Below are 20115 nucleotides of genomic sequence, written 5' to 3'. Positions count from 1 at the left end.
ATACACGTAGAAACCATAAGCACTCAGTAAATTGCACTCATTATCGCTATTGCTGTTATGTTACTTTTCTTGGGAATGCCTCAAGTGTCCGTTCCAGAACATTCAGCTTTGAGTAGATCAGGAAACTGGCTGAATTAGAAAGAGAAGCAGTTCTTGTCTGAAATCTAATTTTCCAGGCCTGCTCAGACCCTTTGAGTCGGCATCTCCATAGGGAGGAGGGTGCGCACGTCTCTATCTTCACGTCATCTCTTTCGTCTCACTATGTTGACTCCCCCTTTGCCTTCTGTAGTGACATCTTGGGCAGATTCTGTAGCTTCCTGGTCAAATCTGTTGCCACGAATTACTCCAGTGCTGTCAAAAACTTCAATTTCCTGTCCAATTCAAACACTACAGAGTACACTTGTAGCCTAAGAGACATGGACAGGGGTGGGGAGTGGTGGTGTGATTTGTTCTTTCATTCTTCTTTATAGTCTAACATCCTGGAGTAGAAAGGAGAGCGTGACTTCATTCCGCAACACCCCCCACCCACCCCTTTCTCTCCCTTCTGAATAACATGCTGCTGGGGCTGGGATCAGAAAGGAAGGGTAGTGAGATCAAGGTAGAAAGAAGGGGTGCTACTTTCTCTAGTTTTATCTATTACGGGTATCTTCTACGTATGTGGTCACCACACACAGCCTAAGGGACCTGTGCGATTCTTTGGGGTTAATGTTTATCTTTGACCACAACCCCTTCTGCAGATGAAGACACACTCAATATTGCAGAGCAGAATTTCTGCAGAGAAGTCCCCACCATCAAGCTTTCCCCAGTTTTCGTTGTTCATTGATGTGGCTAGCTAGCATCCAGGCAGTTGAGCAACTTCTGCCCCAGCTTTAACCTCTGTGCTTCTTCAGAAAGAGCTATAGGAACTGTTGAGCACCTCTTGCACACTGTTTGAAAGCTATAGAGATTTGGGGTGTGATGGGGGTTGCCCCGTCTTCTCCATAAGCCCGCACACCATTGTCCTCTCAAGTCACATTTCAGTAGGCATCTAACTTTCTGAAATCTCTAGGATAGAAACAGCTGTCTCTCTGTTTATGTGGGGCCCCACATTAACCTCAAATATTTAGAACATTTACCATGTGATATACTATTTAAATGTTCTAACAAGGCTTTGATTATTATTATTATTATTATTACTATTACTATTTAGCTGAAGAACCTGCAGCATATAGAGGTACTGATATGTTTCATTAGCTATTATATTCGAAGAGACTAGTCAATTATCTGGATAACCACAAATAAAGTGGTTCTAAGAATGAGCCTGACCTAAGTTATTCCCTTTAACCAGATGTATGAACTACAAAATGTTTGCTACCCACCAGCCCAGCTGACCTTGAGTTCATGTGTAGATAAATTCTCTTTGAATTACCCCTACTGATTTCCCCGTCCAACTCCTGGTATTCTCCTATTTCTGTGAGCCCATTTTCTGTGATCCTAAAGCACAGAGCTCACTGTAGCGTCTGACCCCACTCAATGACCTTAACCATCTAGCAGAGGGTCCTGAAGTGTTCCCAACCAGCCACTCTTGCATGTTCTCACCTGACCAAACTACCCAGTTGATATCAAGAGTCTTTCTGTGGGTCCCTCCAGGCTGAGCACTACAGAACTCTATGGGTGGGTATAATCTAACATGGACATAACCTGTGCTTTATGAATCAGCTTGTGAGTAAGGGGGCTGGCTGTTGATACTAATTGTGAATCCTCCATCCCCAGAGATCTTCCATATCTGGAAAGTCAATAAGGGTGACAGGTAAAGATGTGAAAGGGGTGATGGGGTCCTTGGTGTCCTTTGCTCCCCTTCCAGGGCCTCACCTCCACATATGTATCTATATTCAGGCAGTTTTATGTGTTGGAAGAGCTCAGGGGGACACTGAGTTTTAGGAGGGGCAAATAGAAGAGAGCAATAAGGAGATCTCAAAACTCATGATACCTGACCTCAGATGACTTGCAGTATAGTAAGGCCATAGATCATATCAAACTGACCATAGATCAAATCAAAGCTTCCAGCAAAACCCAAGGCTCTCTTTAACTTGTACAGGATTTTGAAATTTTTAAAATTCAGTGCCTTCATATGGAGCCTGTGCTGACCACTTTTCTCCAAGCCCCATCACTTTTATTTCCTCACATCCCACTTACTCATTAATTTATAATCTACCAGGCCCCCGAAGGCATTGGAATATAAGTGTATGCATTATGTTGAGCCAGACGGACAATTCTTCAGAAATGTTGAACTGAACTGATCTGGCACCAATTTCTAAAAGTGGCTCAATGGCTCCTCCATTGACAGTTCACAAACTCTATTTGTCTATTCAAACATCTGCCTAGATGTCGTCATCATAAAGTCAGAGAGCAGAAGTCTTGTGCTTCCCTTACAAGGTGTGAACTGTGGGACCTTAGTCAATTCATACAACCGGTGGTGTTTGCCTCTTCATGAGGAAATCGGGATGCATATTCCAAGTGTCCAGGTTGTTACAGCTCATGACTGAAAATGAACGTGGATAAGAAGTTGTGAACAGAACCTTGGGAAGTACTTTTGGTGGTCAGACTGATGTGTTTCTCTGAGTGATTTAGTTAAGAAAATACCAATGAACCATGTACTCAATTGCCATCAACTAATGTTCTGCATAATTTCAGGAACGCATGTCTGATGAATATGGGTACATGAGTAATGCCTTCTTCTGGATCCCTGTGGCAGCTTGTTTTACTCCTTACATTGCGATGGGCAGCATTGGAGACTATAAAGTAAGTAGAGTGAACACACTCTTTACATGTTCTTAATACACAGAGAACCCGCCCCCATCTTATGACCATAACTTTATAAGTAGGTCGTACACCTAATTTATGTGCCTGAAACAGTGAACAGTCAAGCATTTTCATAAAAGTTTGGCAAATATGAAAAATATGCTATTTTTCTTAAACAAATCTGAGACCTCTCAGGAAGGACAGTTTAGGAGATATCATCGTGTAACAGGAATGGCAATTTCATCTGGTACATCACTTAGAGTTTTATTTCTAGACACTTACCTGCTGCCATCCCCTCGCTCAGTGATGGTTTCCACTTCCTGATTGGTGGTAAAGTTAAACTCAAGCAGCCCTAACCAACTCACTCCAGCACTTTGGTTTATCATTGAAAAAGACTGTCCCTTTGAAGCTCCATTTTTCTGATGCTTTTATAAAAATTCAAGAAGCCTGTACCAGAATCCTTCTGCCTCTCCTCCTCACTAAAAATAAACATCCTCAGAGCAGGAATATTTTTCTCTAAATTCCACCTACTCCATTGTTACTCACCTATGTAAATCATGATTACCTTTTATTCTTTTACTTTTGACTAAAACCTACAACCGCTTCCTGCGATAGTGGCCAGATTAAGCAAATATTAATAAAATTACAGATACCAAGTTAAACTTTGATATCAGATAAATAATGAGTCATTTCTTTTAGTATAAGTATGTCCCAAATATTGACTGGGACATACTTATACTTTAAAAAATTGGTGTTTATCTAAAATTCAAATTTAACCGGCTGCCCCATGATATTGTTACCATTTTCTCCTTGACCTTCATAACCAGCTAACGGTGAATTCATGCAATATACTTTCAAAATGTATCTGGAATCTTTCCGCATTCCTCTGTCTCTCTTACAACATCCTAGTCAGGGCCACTGTCCCCTCTCTCCTGGATGAGCTCAACAGCCTCCCTAATTATAATATTTAATTATTACTGAAGCAGGAGTGTGGCAAGTGAAATTCATTTACTAAATCAGCATAATGTATAAAAGGGACATGGAGAACACAAATGCTTTTGTGACTACATATTTGCAATTTCTCATCCTCAACTACGCAGGACCTTTTGATGACTCTTCTACTTCTTTCTTTCTTTCTTTCTTTTTTTTCAATCAGAAAAAAGTTCACTCCCAGCTACGAATTTCGGGGCTCTTCCCTTCTGCTTACTGGTTTGGGCAGGCGCTGGTGGATGTCCCACTGTACTTCTCGGTCCTCCTTGTAATGCAAATAATGGATTATATTTTTAACCCAGAGGAAATTGTATTTGTAATTCAAAACCTGTTATTTCAGGTAAGTGGCTGAAATGATGAGATGGTTTTATCAGATGATTTTAATGAACACTGCAACATTATTGATCTTAAACCAAAGAACTTCAAATGACTTTTGCTATAGCATAGTTTGGAAAGTTCAGGTTTAAGTATGAATATTTTTCCTAGGTAGCATTTGCCTTATCCAATCTTAATATTCTATTTCAGATCCTGTGCAGTATTGGATATGTCTTATCTCTTATTTTCTTGACATATGTGATTTCATTCATTTTTCGCAATGGGAAAAAAAATAGTGGCATTTGGTCATTTTTCTTCTTTATTGTAAGTATACATACACTGCATATAATTTTACTGTTAAGCCACTTTAAATAATTTTAAGACCATATATTTTAATCTTTGTACTAAGAAGAATAGTAAATTAATATTGCTCTCTAGGAAATTCTAATTATTTTAAGATAATCGTAGACATGTATAAAATATGCTGTATGTATGGGTGTACACCATTTATAAACTATGAGCTCAAACATGGCTTCAAGTGTAATCTGTCACCTGAGTTAGAGACTTCTATCAACAGTTAACCTGTGATTTCACTTGAATATTTAAAAAACGCCTCAATGATCACATATGTAAAATATAACCCTTTCCTCAATCCTATTCTTCTTGGTCTCTTAACGTATCACATTATTACAGCACAATCTACCCAGATAATTGCTTATACCAGAAGTCTAGACTTATCTTTGATTGCTACCTCTTTGTTTCTTCTCACATCCAGTCCATTTGCATACCCTTTAGACTCAACATTTCTCAAGTCTGTTTGGTGTCATTTCTCAAGTAAGTCCCAGCCTTACTGCCACAGCCATTGTCAGAATCTGAATTTAGCAAGAACTCCCACTGAGTTGTATGTATATTGAATTTGAGAAACCCTGTTGTGTTTTAAAAATTTCATACTCAATCCAACACAGAATTGTGACATAATCCAGTGCTGCAGAGAAAAAAAATAATAATGGTGGCAGTACTGACTTGCGGAGTGAGATAGAAATTGAAAGTAAGAATATTTACAAGATGAATTCCCACTCTCTTGAAAAACATCCTAAAATTCAGTTTGTTACACCTTAGTGAAGCTGTACTGTGTATTTATTTTAGATCACCATCTTCTCGATAGTCGCTACTGATATAAATGAGTATGGATTTCTAGAGCTGTTGTCCTGTACCATATTAATACCGCCATTCACACTGATTGGCTCTCTATTCATTTTTTCTGAGGTAAGTTATTTCACTCCTATCCTAGGGCTCACAAAAGGTATGGCCATTGAAGACAGCCTTGAATATTGTCAAAATGTAGGTAGAGTCTTTAGCTGTATAAAGTCTGAGGTCTCTGCCTTCCGAAAGTCAGTTCACTTACCACAGGTAAGAGTCATGTTCTCCTTCATAGAAGTCCTTCCTGCCTTGGTTTGTGAAGGTTAGAGGCAACTCCACAGTAGTAGAATTTTATAGTTCTCACGATAAACCTCACTCCTGGGAAGAAATGAACCTCTTGGGAGGCTGATGAGGTGTGCTTCTTCTGTTAATATTGGACATGTTAGGTTTAAGTTTCCTCACAGAAACACAATGGGAAATATCAAGTAGCTAGTTAGATATATGAGTCTGAAATTCAGTATGTAGGGTTGTGTGGAGTTTGGGACTAAAGCTAAATACTTGAGATTCATTAGTATATAAGTCATAGTTAAAGCGATGGAACTAGATAATAAAACCCACAGAGTAAATATAGTTAGAATAAAAAATTGGCCAAGGATTTGACCTTGAACTCCAAAATTTAAACATTGGGAAAAGGAAGAGTCAGCAAATCAGTGTGAGAAGGGGCCTGTGAAGTAGGAGAAAAAATGAGGGACTGTCATGTGCCAGAATCTCTTCTCAGACACTCTCCTTAAATACTTAAAGTATCTATATATGTAAGGATGTGTGCCAGATGGCAATAAAGAATGTTTCAAAAAGGAGGGAATGATTCAACCATCAAATGAGAGATTTAGAAAGTTGACAACTGAGAAGAGACCATTGAATTTAACTGCATGGAAGTCATTGGTGATATTAACAAGATCGATTTCAATGAAAGGGTGAACACGAAGCCTAATTAAGAGTGAACGTAGTAGAGAATGTGAGGTAAGGAAGGAGCACAGTGGGTATGAACGCATATTTCTAGGAGTTTTGCTAAAAAGAGTATCAGAGAGATGGAACAGTAGATGAATGAGAAAAAGAGATTTTTGTTTAAGATGGGAGATACTATACTGATATGAGAGAAATTTCTGATAAAAAGAGAGATGGTATGCCTAAGAGGACACGTCCTTGAAGAACTGGGGGGGAAATGGCATACAGTACACAACCAGAGAGTTCAACTTCCATAGAAATAGGACCATTCCATTTATTTATCAAGATTGTGGCAGAGTGTATGAATACAGAGCCAGAGAGTTTAGTGGCTCTGATGGTAAAAAGATGCAACAATTCTCTTTTGATTGATTTTACTTTTTTTTTTTTAAGGATAGAGATGAAATTATCAAGTGAGAGTGAGGTGAAGAGAGGTATTGGGATTTTGAGGATGGAGGAGAAGTAAACTACTCTTTCAGAGAATAGGGCAGTGGAATTGACAGGCAGTGCTAACGGACCCCTGCCCTGCTTTTCAAGTAAAATTAGCTAATCGAGTGTTTTTGTTATCACAGTCTGCTTCTCAGATGCAGTTCAGGGCAAGTGGAGGGTGGGGTTCAGTCAAGGTTAGTGTTTTGCAAAATGAGTCTGACAAAGAAAAGGAGAAGGGAGCAGCGGTTGTGTATAAGGAGGGATTATAACAATGAACCACGGATTCTGAGTTAGGGAAGGAAGAAGTGAAGGAAATGAGGGGGTTTATGGACAGTGAAAAAGTGGTGGGATTGGTGGGTTAGAGGTTCACCAACTTCAAATTACAGAGTAAGGATCCTAGCATAAGGAAACTGAAAAAAAAAGAGTAATGTGGTGACCGACGGAAAAGATTTGGGTCCCTGAAGTTGATTTTGGATCAGGTACAGTTGTTGGAAATGGGTAACCGAAGCACTTAGGAGAACAAGGTCATTTGAAATTATGTCAGGATCCTGGAAAATCATCCAATAAAAAAAACAAAAAGAAAATCCACCATCTTTTTAGTTGTTGGATGGCTGTGATGGTTAGAGATTTACTATATCAGTTTAAAGTTGCTCAGAAAATAAAACATCTTGGGAAATATAGCTCAAGAAACAAAATTGGCCCTCCACTCTTCATTCATTAGAGAGTTGGGGGATTTTTCAAAACGTATTGTATATCGAATGAAAGCCATGCTCTTAAGTATATGAGTGTGAAACTCTAGGTGAAGAGCTTTGTCTTCAGCACGAGGGATTGTCAGGGTTTTTCTTGAGTGTATGTAGCAATTGACAGAGCAATGTAATGGTTCTAGGGCTCCTGAGGAAGAAGAGAGAAAAAGGAATGTCAAGTTAGGGGAGAGGGTTGTCTTAAGACAAATCTTACCCATGGCTTCGATGGATCCCTCCAGCACCACCAAGGGTTCTCCTCGCAGGGCGAATCCCACTAACTCACAGTGTTAAATATAAACCCATCTGAGCCTATAGCCAAGCACAAGTTAATAATAGGTCACCGAGTGACGTTAGACAAAAGGAAGACACACTGCGCATCAGAAATCGACTTTTACCTGATGCACAAGTGAGAATAACACAGGAGGCTGGCAAGGTCACTGAATGGGCATGAATTTGTCTTAATGTGTGATTAAGCAGTAGGTAAAGGGTCATCTAAACACATCTTTCCCTTATTTTACAGATTTCTCCTGATGCTGTGGAATATTTAGGAGCTTCAGAACATCATGTTTTATTTCTGGCGTTGCTAATTGTAAGAAGACATTTGTATTTAAATGTCCTTGCATGAGGAGACACATTTGTATGCTTGCATTAAATTCAAATCTTAACTTTGGCACTTTAAGCATCTGAACACACACACACACACACCAACAAAGGCTTCAAATTCTGGACCACTATTTTTATAATGACCATCCTACACAATGTGCAGCTCAGACTCTCAACAGCATGAGCAGTACTGTTATCAACTTACTGTGACTATTTCTGTCACGGTTTTAGTGAAGAGCAGTGAAACGCCCTCTGAGAGCTTCATAGATTATTGAATACCTTGTCTTTCAAGCTTGTGAACATGTTATCAAATCTATTTTTACATATGAGCAAATTCCTTAAATCAGTTCCAATACTGAAATTGTTGTTTTCATGGTGATGCTAATTTTGGTTATTTTTTTCTCCCCCTAGCCTTACTTTCAATTTCTCATTTTCCTTTTTGTTCTACGATGTCTGGAAATGAACTTTCGGAAGAAATCAATGAGAAAGGATCCTGTGTTCAGGTTGAGAGAATTCAAATAGATTTTCATGTTTTTATTTTAATATTCATTGTTTAGAGACATTTTAACATGCTTAAATTAAATTGAGTAAAAATACTGTACAGGATTGTTTTTAAGGAACTGTGTAGTATACAAAATTATAATTTTTGGTACTTCAATGAGCTACAATCTAGTGAGAGAAGGCACATTAGCACACATAAGACACTGAAAGATTAAGGCAGATGATAATTTCACTGACGTACCAGAAGAAAGTTATATACAAGAGGTAGTATCTTGAAAATATTGGTAAGTATAGGTAAGCAATTGAGGAAGTACAGCCAATCTGGGGAGGAGGAGGAGTCTGAGCAAACGGACAAATATTGGAATAAATGCCACCTTCCTATAGGTTCAAGAAGGCAGCTGGAATGAACTTGAAGGCTTGTGTGGGAGGTTAATGGAAAATTTAAATGAAGCTAGATATTGGAGGGTCCTGGAATAGGGAAGATTTTGCAAATTACACAATGGGAAACAGACAGGTGTGCTTTGAAAACCTTGCCTAACTCACAAAATATGAATCAAGCTCACATCTAATGTAGCTGGTCGAGCAGGAGAGTGACGAGATGACAGCCATGTCCTAGGAAATCATCTGACAGCAGCAATTTGGGATGCATGCGGCAGAGAGACAGGATTATTAGTAATCAGTGGTAGGGACGATGAAGGAAAGAATTATATTGGTAGCAGTCAGGAAAGTGATTCTGACACAAATTTCCAAGAAATGACAGTTTTAAGAAACAGGTGATTATAGTATATCTTGGATTTTCCAGGACACATCTCTGATTCCAAATATTTTGATCCATTGTTCTCACAAAGCCTTCAGAATTCCAAAATATCTATGTCAACATTACAGTTCCTAGATTCCTTTCTCATACAACCCTGCCCCCAAATCCTGGACCAGAGTGTGCGTTCCATTTTATTATTTAAAAAGGAATTCACAACCAACAAGGAGAATAAAACTTAGGCAAAAAGCAAGAATGATGTAAAAGTGTCATCATTTAAATCATTGATGGAAATGGCTGTTTGCAAGGCAGAGGGTGGAGAGCAGAAAAATGGAGGTTGCTGTGCTCCCGGTTACGCAATTGATTCAAATAGTTGATAGCAGTACACAAAGAGCTCATTATTTCTGCTACAAGTTTTTCAACCGGAAACCTGCTTTGATTTTAGAATTTCATCAAGAAACCATGATGTTCTTCCAAACCCAGAAGAACCAGAAGGAGAAAATGAAGACGTCCAGATGGAAAGAGCTAAAACAGCAAATGCCGTGACTGTCCCAGACTCTGATGAGGTAGAACTACTAAAAATGCTCTTCATCAAATAACGTTGTCTGTCAGATAAAGCAAACAACTTTCTAATCTTACTTTTTGAAAAAACACTTTGAGGTTCTTTCTTCCTTACACATATAGCTCATTACTTGACTTCAGTAAATATGCCATGCCAGCAAAGATAAGAGAACACACACACACACACACACACACATTAATTTACTTTTCAGGGTCACAGTTTTGGTAAGTAAAGCTAACTATCACAAAACCTAAGAAACACTTTATGAGTTTTATAAATTAACTAAAGCAATGCAGAGGAGTTCATCTGAGGTGTGTGTGTGTGTGTGTGTGTGTGTGTGTGTGTGTGTGTCTTAACAGACTTACTCATCTCATGAATGTCTGTATTCCTATTTTCTGAGGAAGGGCAAGCACAAATCATATGATTCAGTGGAAATGTCCTTTTGCTGCAATAATATAGATTGGGAGAGTTCATTTTAAAATGGTAGTTTCTAGAGGAAGAGCTGGTTCAACTCACTGATTTTGCACAGGGAAAGCTTTGGTTGGAGGGAGTATGGAGGACTCACTCATTTCAAGGTAAGAATAAAGCTCTGTTGCTATTTACTTGTCTTTCCAGAATCCAGTCATCATTGCCAGCTGCCTACGAAAGGAATACCTGCAGAAAAAGAAAAACTGCTTTGCCAAGAGGAAGAAAAAAGTGGCCACAAGAAATGTGTCTTTCCGTGTTAAAAAAGGTGGGAAACAGTAATTCTGTTAGCAGAGCCACTTTGACCTCTGAAGATGAGGTCTTTTGAAAGGAATGCTATTCTCCACATCTGGGGCCATCATTGATAAACATGAAAGGCAGCCAGCTCATTAGCAGGCCATTGCTGATTTATCCTGCTTAAAAGCCTCAGTTAGAAAAAGGGTTTTTCTTTGTGTGAGATGACAGTTATGTCTGTTCTGTTAAAAGAAACACAAAAGAACAACCACTACAACCACCACGAGAAAGGAAGCAGTCTTTATGTTAAGAAGGATGGTAGAGCTTTTTAAGTAGTAGCATTCATTTCACAGTAGGGAATACTACACAGCAGGGAACTCACTGGGGTAGAGTAGCTCACTCTTCATTCCTAACTGCACATGTTGTGAAAGTGTCTGTACAATGCAATAGGCTTTGGAATCAAAATTTGTTTCAATTCCACTCAGCCTCTTATTGGCTGCATGACCTTGGCCAAGTTATTTATCTTCTTCACACCTTAGTTTCCTCACCTGTAAAAGGAAGGCAGTAATAACACTCAGGTTTGTGTGTGTGTGTGAGGAATAAGTGAAATAATGTGCATAGCACATTTGACTAGAGCTGGGTATATGGTGAGTCCTCAAATAGTATTGATGTAGGATGTTCCTTAGTGTATGCTGGGTTCGGAGTCTTGTGGAGCCGAAGAATGGATATATGGCCCAAGGAGAGGCAGAGAGTTGCACAGGAAGATAGTTTATTATAGCAAGCAATGAGTTACAGATCCGAGCAGGAGGGGGTACCCGAAACTGGGATGCCCACTAGCTAAGGCAAAACGCTTTGTTTATATGACTTTATTTCTCCTTGGGAGGGGGATGTTGGAATGTTGGTTTCTATGGATACAGCATTTCTCAGACTTGCTCTACTGCTCAGCCTGGGGGAGACCTTTGAAACAACGCAGTTGCCCCAGAGCATGATTGAGGATATTTTTGCCTGGTACAGGTCTTTCATTTTTGCTCAGTCTACCAAGGAATGTCTAACTGCCTGATTTCATACTAACTAACCTGCCTCAGTATTTGGTTTTATTTTTATTGTAGTTACTTGCAGTCACAATTCTGAGCAGACCTTTTTCTTTCAGGTGAAGTTATCGGTCTGTTAGGACACAATGGAGCTGGTAAAAGTACAATGATTAAGATGATAACAGGGGACACAAAACCAACCGCAGGGCAGGTCAGTACCATACACAGTAATATGCTCATTAACGCTTCCCAGACCAAACGTTTTACACTGAATACTGATGACAATCTCAAAAATACATAGATGGATCCTTCCCTATTAATCACTGTGATTTATGCATTGAATGAAGAGGATTAATAAAACATTCTCGCTTTAATTCCAAGAATTGTTATTTGATGCTGGAAAGAGCTACATGTAATCTATGCTATGCCTTTTATTGAATGAAAAATCAAGATATTAAAAGGAACTATTTTGGTAAGTAAAGGTAAACATTAGCTTTACTGGAGGTCAGAGATCTTTGTTTTGTAAACTTATATATCCTGAGAACTTGTTGAATTGAATGCCAAGATTCAGGATTTATTCAGAAAAATAGAGATTTTAGGTTAGAGGAAAAACTAGTCATTGTCTATATTCCAGAGAAAAAACTAGAACAGTGTGTATACCATTTGGCGGGATGTCCAGGCCGAGTTGGGGAAATGACGGACAGAGGTCCAAAGGACTACCACTGTGAAGGGGAAATGCTATTGATATTTGAGAGAAGCTTAAGGTCAGAGGGAGTATTCATGAAGAGGGGGTCACGGTGGTGTTGATGGTTATAGAAGTTTTCTAAATTGTCTTTCCATTTCCACCTTTGCCTCACAGAGCAGCCAGCATAGTCCTGAAAAAAGGCAAATGAGGTCACGTCACGCTCTTGCTCATAATCCTTTCATTAGAATTGATTCAAAACCTTCACCACAGAAGGGCCCTGCAAGATCTGGACTCTATCGACCACCTTTCACACCACTCCCCCTGCTCACATTGGTCTTGGGTGGTCTTTCCACCACAGGGTCTCTGGGCTTGTTTTTCCTGTGGCTAGAGTGCCCTTTCTTAGTTTTTCATGTGCTTGGTTATCCTCTGCTCATCATCTGGAAATTTACTTCCCAAAATCCCTACCCTTGACTACACAAGGAGCTAAACTGTATTCTCCCTTTTATTCGTCAGCACATTTATTTCCTTGAAAGTATGAAGCAGGAGCTATACTTCCTTCATGGATGTGTTACTTGTTTATTTTGTTTCTCTCTCTAGATTGAAAGCTCTATGGGGCCAGGTTAACTAGGTCCCTCCTTTTTTGTATTGAGCAGAGACAATGTAGCATCGAGGTCAAGGGCTTAGATTCTGAAGGTAGACTTAGTTTCACCTCCCAGGTTTATGTGGTATGATCTGCAAGTTTCTAACTCTATGCACATATTAGTTTTCTCATATGCAAAACGGGGATGATAAAACACCTCAGTCATATTGGGTTTTGCTAAGGATAAAGTCATTCAAAACATACAGAATGCTTAGATTCTGGCACATAGTAAGCACTGGTGCACGTTTCCTCTTATTATTATTGTATAGAAAGTATCTGGGTCATAAAAGTAATAAATGCTATCATGTATTTATTGGGTCCTATGTGCCAGACTAGTGCTTTTCATTTATTACCTTAGTTCAGGATTTCTCAAGCTTGGTACTGGTGATACTTTGTTCCAGATCATTTTTATTGTGAGAAACTCTTTGTTCATTGTAGGCAATATGGCAGTGTCGCTGGCCTGTACTCACTAGATCCCAGTAGCACCCCAGTTGTGACAATGACTCCAGGCATTGCCAAATATCCCCCAGGAGGAGGATTACCCGTAATTGAGAAAAACTGCCTTATTTAATCCTCACAATAAACTTGTGAAACACATTCTACAGTTATAGCCATTTTACCATTGGGAAAACAGAATCTTCAATAAGTATGTGTCCCTTTGAATGTTTGGATCAATGAATGAAGTCAAACAATGAACAACCAAATAAGCAAACTTAAATTCAGCCATGGACTTGATAATAAAGTCTAAACTATAATAGAGGGCTAAAACAATGTGGAATAGCTGCCTTTTGATTTATGGAGTTTCTGTGATCTTTTCCCAGAGCTAAGCGATTCCTTATTTACTTTTGTACTCTTGGCAACCATGTGTCTAAGAGGAGGACATCATTGAAATATACTCACTAACACACACACATCATTTTGGACAGAATGTGAGACTGAATTTTTTGTGTAGGTGATTTTGAAAGGGAGCAGCGAAGGGGACCCCCTGGAGTTCCTGGGGTACTGTCCTCAGGAGAACGCGCTGTGGCCCAACCTGACGGTGAGGGAACATCTGGAGGTGTTTGCGGCCGTGAAAGGGCTGAGGAAAGCGGACGCTGCCGTAGCCATCACACGGTACATGGGGGAGACACTCCCATTCTCTGCTAGGGGATGTGACAGCTTCGCACAGAATTAAGGAAGGGAGATTCTAACTGATGGCTCCCTGTGTGTGGGAGAAGACTTGGTCATCTCGACCCCAAATTCAGTGCTGCTTTCTATCACGTTAAACATGGAGAGAAGAAGTTCATTGATTATTCTTAATATGGAAAGAAATCACTGAAAATATGAGTTTACATACCATGAAAGGGCCATACAGGGTCCTAGATGGCTTCAATTTTAAAATCCCTCTGAATACTCTTAAAAAGAATTCTCCACTGTAGTCTTCTGTTTTGCCCATTCTCCCACACCTTGTGCAGGGGACATGTGGGTTGACTCAATGTGTCCTTCAGGTTGGTGGATGCGCTCAAGCTGCAGGACCAGCAGAGGCGTCCGGTGAAGGCCTTATCCGAGGGAATCAAGAGAAAGGTAGGGGCGGGGCTCGGTGTTACTCTGCGCAGCCCACAGATTGGGGCCAGATGTGCTGTTCCTCTCGTTCCAGCTGTGCTTCGCGCTGAGCATCCTCGGAAACCCGTCGGTGGTGCTGCTGGACGAGCCGTCCACCGGGATGGACCCCGAGGGGCAGCAGCAGATGTGGTGAGGAGACACCATGAGCAACCCAAAGTGAATTTATTCATCCTGTCACAACTGACTTTCAAAACAGTTTTATTTATAAAGTGAAAGACAGCTGCATTATCAGGAAAAGCAATATGAAGGGGGAAAAAATCTGATAGCATATCGAAGCCAATTTTTATTGAGGAGAGAAAGATATTCCAGTAATCTGATACCCTAAGAATTTCATTTTCATCTTAGATCTTTTGGGTATGCATGGCCCGTTTTTGTACTTAATCATATAAATCTATGTTAAGTTTTACATTTTTCGGCAACATCACCTGATACATAATTCTTACGGGAGAAAAAAATTTCAACTCCAAAACATATTCTTGAATTATTTTAGAAATATTCTGAAATTTGTCATTGGGTACTTTAGGATATATGTTATTACTCACATACCGTGTTTCGCCGAAAATAAGACCTAGCCAAACAATCAGCTCTAATGTATCTCTTGGAGCAAAAATTAATATAAGACCCAGTCTTACTTTACTATAATATAAGACCGTGTCATATAATATAATATAATACCAGATCTTATATTAAGTTTCGCTCCAAAAGATGCATTAGAGCCGATTGTCTGGCTAGGTCTTCAGGGAAACAGGGTACCTTTAAATAAGTTCTCATTTTCTATCTTTCTCCTTACTGCCTTCTCATAAATGTTCTTGAAATTCAGCATTTTTCTGAACAATATCGTTCTCTAAATTCAGCCCAAGCTAGGCTCTGAATTATGCACCCTAACCCACTGTTTGGTTAGTTCCATGCCTGTTGTCCCTCCAAAATCCTTTCTTTGTCTACTTTGAATTCACTAATTGTTTCTTATGTGCCAGTGGAAACTTCCTTCCATTTTTTTCGTATTATCTTGAGCATTCCCGCTAGTAACGTTCCCTTGACCTAACTTTAGGCAGGCGATCCAGGCCACCTTTAGAAACACGGAGAGGGGTGCCCTCCTGACCACCCATTACATGGCAGAGGCTGAGGCCGTGTGTGACCGCGTGGCCATCATGGTGTCCGGAAGGCTGAGGTGGGTGCCCACGCTTGGACCCCTAGTATGCCCTGAACAGGGGACATTTCCCTGTACACAGTTATCCCTGGGAGAAGCAGGAGAGGCGGGCTGCTCAGGCTCTACCTGGCCCTGCCCTGGCCTCCAGAGGCCAAAAATCACTAGTGGGAGCTTTCAACCCTTTCCTTGCTTGACCTCATCCTCCTCCATCCAGGTGTATCGGTTCGATCCAGCACCTGAAGAGCAAATTTGGCAAGGATTACCTTTTGGAGATGAAGGTGAAGACCCTGGCCCAAGTGGAGCCCCTCCACACCGAAATTCTGAGGCTTTTCCCCCAGGCTGCCCGGCAGGACAGGTAAACACAGGTGGTGTTGTTTTATTTTGGTCTTTGTTTTGTTTTCCTGTTATGGTGATGAGAAATAAAAACTTTATCTTCTCATTTTTTAACAACTTTATGGTGATTATGAGTACTTTAACTGCTAGAGAAAGGCCCCAATCCAAGGGACACCCCAGGAGGGAAATAAGAGAACAAAGTGCTTATTTGGAAGCTGATTCTTATAAGAGAATTAGTGTTCCCAGGGGCCTCTATGATATGCCAGGTACTAATGTGTGCACGTACCTAGTTCATCTCAGTGGTCCTTTCTACAGGTAAAACTACCCCCTTTAAACTATTTTGCCGCAACAGTTGGATATATCCGAATGAATATTTCCATCCGCTGGCTACGGATGGAAACTTCCAGAAAGGAAGTTTAGGAAAGCAGATGTACATTTCTCTATATTTTTGTGTTTTTCAAGAATGAATAACAATAGGAAATTTTTATATGTAAAAATAATGTTTATATACAAAGCAGCTCAAATTGTTATTATTAAATGCAAAAAAAAATAGTCAAAATATCAATTTTTTACTTTTTTGTGGATTTCTGACACATTTTGAAAAAACAAACTTGAACTCAATTAGCACAGCGAAAGAATTAAGCAAGATCACCAGTATAAAGCCCACACCCAGTACCAGGCATTAGTCAAAGCTCAGTAGATGGTGTCTCTTAGCATTTTTATTATTTTCAGTAACAGCACTTGAGGCTCAGGTAGGTTAGATAATGTGAAATAAGCCAGGTCGACCTGGTTCCTTTGAGTTAAATGGTATTTTTGTCTCAGTGGGAAAGAAGGATAAGAAATCCTGCGTCTTCTCTTCTTGAGACATAGGCGCTGCAGGTTTCTTCCTCTTTGTCTCCCATTCCTCCCTCGAAAGAAATGGAGCCTCCCTACGTCTTCTAATGTTTCTGCTTTTAGTAAGTTGACTTCTTGTGGATCGAAGAGCATTCACACTGTGGCTGTCTCCAACTCTATACAGACGTGTGCACGTAAACGAATTACCGACGACACTGTTGCTCCTTTTTAGGCATGTGCCTGTCGGTGGGTGTGTTCTGGAAACGCGGGGTTCAGTCTCACTCTTTTCCCTGCAGGTATTCCTCTCTGATGGTCTACAAGTTGCCTGTGGAGGATGTGCAACCTTTATCACAGGCATTCTTCAAACTGGAGATAGGTAAGGGCGACTGTTTAGAGATCAGACTCGGAAACAGCTGAATTCAGATCTTGTGTAAAACCAATATAATGAACATAAAATTGTGGTATTATACCATAAATAAGTTATTAAGACTTTTAATCCAGTTGTTCTCAACTAGGGGCGGTTTGGCAATATCTGGGATATTTTTGGTTGCCATGACTGGGGGTGGAGTTGGGGGTGGGGGGTGCAACTGGTATCTAATATAATAGGTCAATGACAAAGATAATGTTAAATATCCTACAAGGCACAGGTCAGCCTCCTCCCACAACAAGGAATGATTGGCCCCAAGTGTCATCAGTGCCAAAGTTGAGAGACCCTGTCCTAATCTAATGAGGCTCTCATTCGAGGGAAGAGGCCAATGGCATTTGGGGCTAGAGGTCCACCAATTCATACAAACAGAAAGATGCACATTGGGTTTGGTCTCTGTACTCTTTGTAGCATTAGACACTGAGGGGTTAGACGATAGCATTAGATGATAAGAGGTTCCTCTCAGTAGAACTGGGCTAAGCCATAACTCTTCTCTAGGCTTAGATTCTGAGCTAATATTTTGATTTTTGCACTCTGTACCAATCTCTAATGGACTAAGTTTTGCCTCTCACACCACTGTATGAAATCTGATAAAAAGCTGAATGCCTTTCCCCTCTTCTTGGTCTGTACATATTTTGCCTCTCGTCTGTCATTAGAAGCCCCAGGCACCCTAGTTCTTAAAGAGATTCTTCCCCTTGAGACAAGGTTAAGACTTAACATGTTGCGTACGGCGGGGTTTAAATCCCTTGTGAAGATTCTCGTGATCCGTACGCAATGTGTTAAGATTTCCCCAGACAGGTTTCCTTTTCACTTTCTGATTCTGCTGGTAACCTTCACTCTATGGTCTATGGGTCTATTTTCCATACTGACCATTTTAGCCTTTTGATCAACTTTGCATCATTCCCATGGGAAGGATTCCCACGCGGGCTCTGATCAACAGGAAAGGCTTTATAACTAATTTAGAAGCAGGGAGGGAGCTGTTCCAGAAAGGCTGCCTCCCTGCAATACAATGCTGCCTTTTCTTAAGAGCCTTCTAATGTTTCTGCTTTCAAAAATGCTCCCTCCTTCCTTGAATTCCTTCCGATGTGCTTAATTTGCTGAAACTGACGTTCTTACTGGGCAGGGGGGAACAACTTTTTATCAGTTTCCTACCCCATTCCGTGAAGATTACACAAAATACAAAATATTGAAACGTAAGCTAGCATTTTTGTTGTTGTTGTCCAAATGTTAAGTTAGACATAGCTACACTCTCAGCTGCAAGATATTTATTGAAATCATGAGGTAGGCCGACAAAAATGCATGCCTCGCAACAATTCCTTGTAGCTCCATACACTCATTCTTCCAGACCACCAGACCACTTTTAGATAATGCAAACTCCCGCAAACCCAGCAAACCTGGGGCATCACGTGCCCCCTCCTTGTTTCAGATGTGAAGACTTGAAGCTAGGAAGGTGGGATAGTTTTCTCTCTCTTTTTACCCAATTCCCTCCTCTACTCATAAAATGATGCTTTAAGCCTCTCCAGGGTGGAATGTAAGGGGAGGGGAGGTGAGCTTGATTTGATCATTAGAGCTGTGCTACGGCTTTAGGGCCTCCTGTGAAGAGATGAACAAGCACTGGTCTTTTCTCTCATCGGGTGCTTCTGAGGGTTCCTTGAAAACTCCCTCTCCCCTCCCGTCTGTAGCCTCTGACCACAGTCTGCTGGGGTGGGCAATGCCTCCTCCTCTTGGTCTCCAGTAAACACCTGGCTGTCCCTGGCCCCTTCTTGGAATCTCTTTATCCTTCGAGGAGGTCCTCTAAGGATACCTCCCACTTGGCAGTCCATGAGAAACATGCATATTCTTTGCTTTTCCAAACTTTTGAAAGTGCAGGACTGTCAACCATGCACACCTTTTTTTCTATACGCAGTTCCAGACATGAGTTAAAAGGACCCATCCTTGTGTCCCCAAATTGTGGGCCAATCCCACCACAGCAATCTGATAACTTTGCTTCCCAGTCTTACCTTTCCACTTATGATTTCTCCCTCTTATGTACCTGCAGATTTGGATTCTCAGTCATAATCCAGATTGGTAACACATTGTAAACTCAAAATAGGATAATTCGAGGAAATTTTGTTTATAAAGGGACTATAAGGCACAAAGGCACAAGGAACAGTGTAAGCCCTCGATGCTAAACCAGCAGAAGTGTTACCGTTCTTAGGTCCAAAGGAACTAAGAGAGGAAGCAGTGATGGAAACCTGGGGGTAGAGTCATGTAGAATTTGCCACCTTGAGAGAAGCAATGACTTTCAATCAAGGGACACAGTTGGTGTCAGGAAGGGTGTGAAGGGAATAAAGGCCTTGACCTCCCCTCTCTTCTGTCCCTCCCCCTGGGCTGCCACTGGTGGAGCCCACAGAGGGAGCCCCTTCAATCAGCCTCTGGAATGGACAGCAGGGGGGAGAAGCGTGAGGACGGAGGTAGAGGGGTGCACGGCCATGTTCCAGCACTGAGGGAACCATCCCTGAGCTTATCCCACATGGGTGCTCTGCAACCCCTTATGTTTTTTCTAGTCTTGTGCCTCTGCCCAAATTCTAAGCCAGCGGGAGAGTATTTCTATCCGTTATGGGACTAGGTCGTGAATTTGCATCCTCATATTTAGGCCACAAGTGCTTATTACCTTACCTTTTATGTTTAAGATCCAGTTGTATGTACTTTTGATACATGACTTGGTCAAACTCTCTGAATAAAAAGATATATGAATTCCTAATACACATTCTTCCTTGTGCAGTTAAACAGAACTTCGACCTGGAGGAGTACAGCCTCTCACAGTCCACCTTGGAGCAGGTGGGTGCGTTTTAGTGATTTTCTATCCTCCATGGAATATAAATGAATAACATGCATGCTCTCTGCACGCACTTGCAGCT

General features: G+C 40.7%; 1 protein-coding gene across 17 annotated transcripts in view; it reads left to right on the top strand.

Moving 5' to 3' along the window:
• LOC109448016 (ATP-binding cassette sub-family A member 9) overlaps nucleotides 1–20115 on the top strand; it is a 50809-nt gene that overhangs the window by 29478 nt on the left and 1216 nt on the right. For all 17 annotated transcript variants that reach the window (XM_019732841.3, XM_019732842.3, XM_074319419.2 and 14 more), the window contains 16 exons: nucleotides 2674–2781; nucleotides 3938–4111; nucleotides 4297–4410; nucleotides 5233–5352; nucleotides 7921–7989; nucleotides 8415–8506; nucleotides 9704–9824; nucleotides 10436–10553; nucleotides 11670–11761; nucleotides 13828–13988; nucleotides 14363–14438; nucleotides 14512–14606; nucleotides 15526–15645; nucleotides 15839–15979; nucleotides 17088–17167; nucleotides 19980–20035. In XM_019732841.3, coding sequence (XP_019588400.3) covers nucleotides 2674–2781; nucleotides 3938–4111; nucleotides 4297–4410; nucleotides 5233–5352; nucleotides 7921–7989; nucleotides 8415–8506; nucleotides 9704–9824; nucleotides 10436–10553; nucleotides 11670–11761; nucleotides 13828–13988; nucleotides 14363–14438; nucleotides 14512–14606; nucleotides 15526–15645; nucleotides 15839–15979; nucleotides 17088–17167; nucleotides 19980–20035 — 1737 coding nt within the window. The remainder of the gene's footprint in view (nucleotides 1–2673; nucleotides 2782–3937; nucleotides 4112–4296; nucleotides 4411–5232; nucleotides 5353–7920; nucleotides 7990–8414; nucleotides 8507–9703; nucleotides 9825–10435; nucleotides 10554–11669; nucleotides 11762–13827; nucleotides 13989–14362; nucleotides 14439–14511; nucleotides 14607–15525; nucleotides 15646–15838; nucleotides 15980–17087; nucleotides 17168–19979; nucleotides 20036–20115) is intronic.

This window comes from Rhinolophus sinicus, chromosome 12, assembly GCF_057876585.1.
Source record: "Rhinolophus sinicus isolate RSI-liver-muscle chromosome 12, RSI-T2T, whole genome shotgun sequence".
Lineage (NCBI taxonomy): Eukaryota > Metazoa > Chordata > Mammalia > Chiroptera > Rhinolophidae > Rhinolophus > Rhinolophus sinicus.
This window is presented reverse-complemented; position numbering and strand designations above follow the sequence as displayed.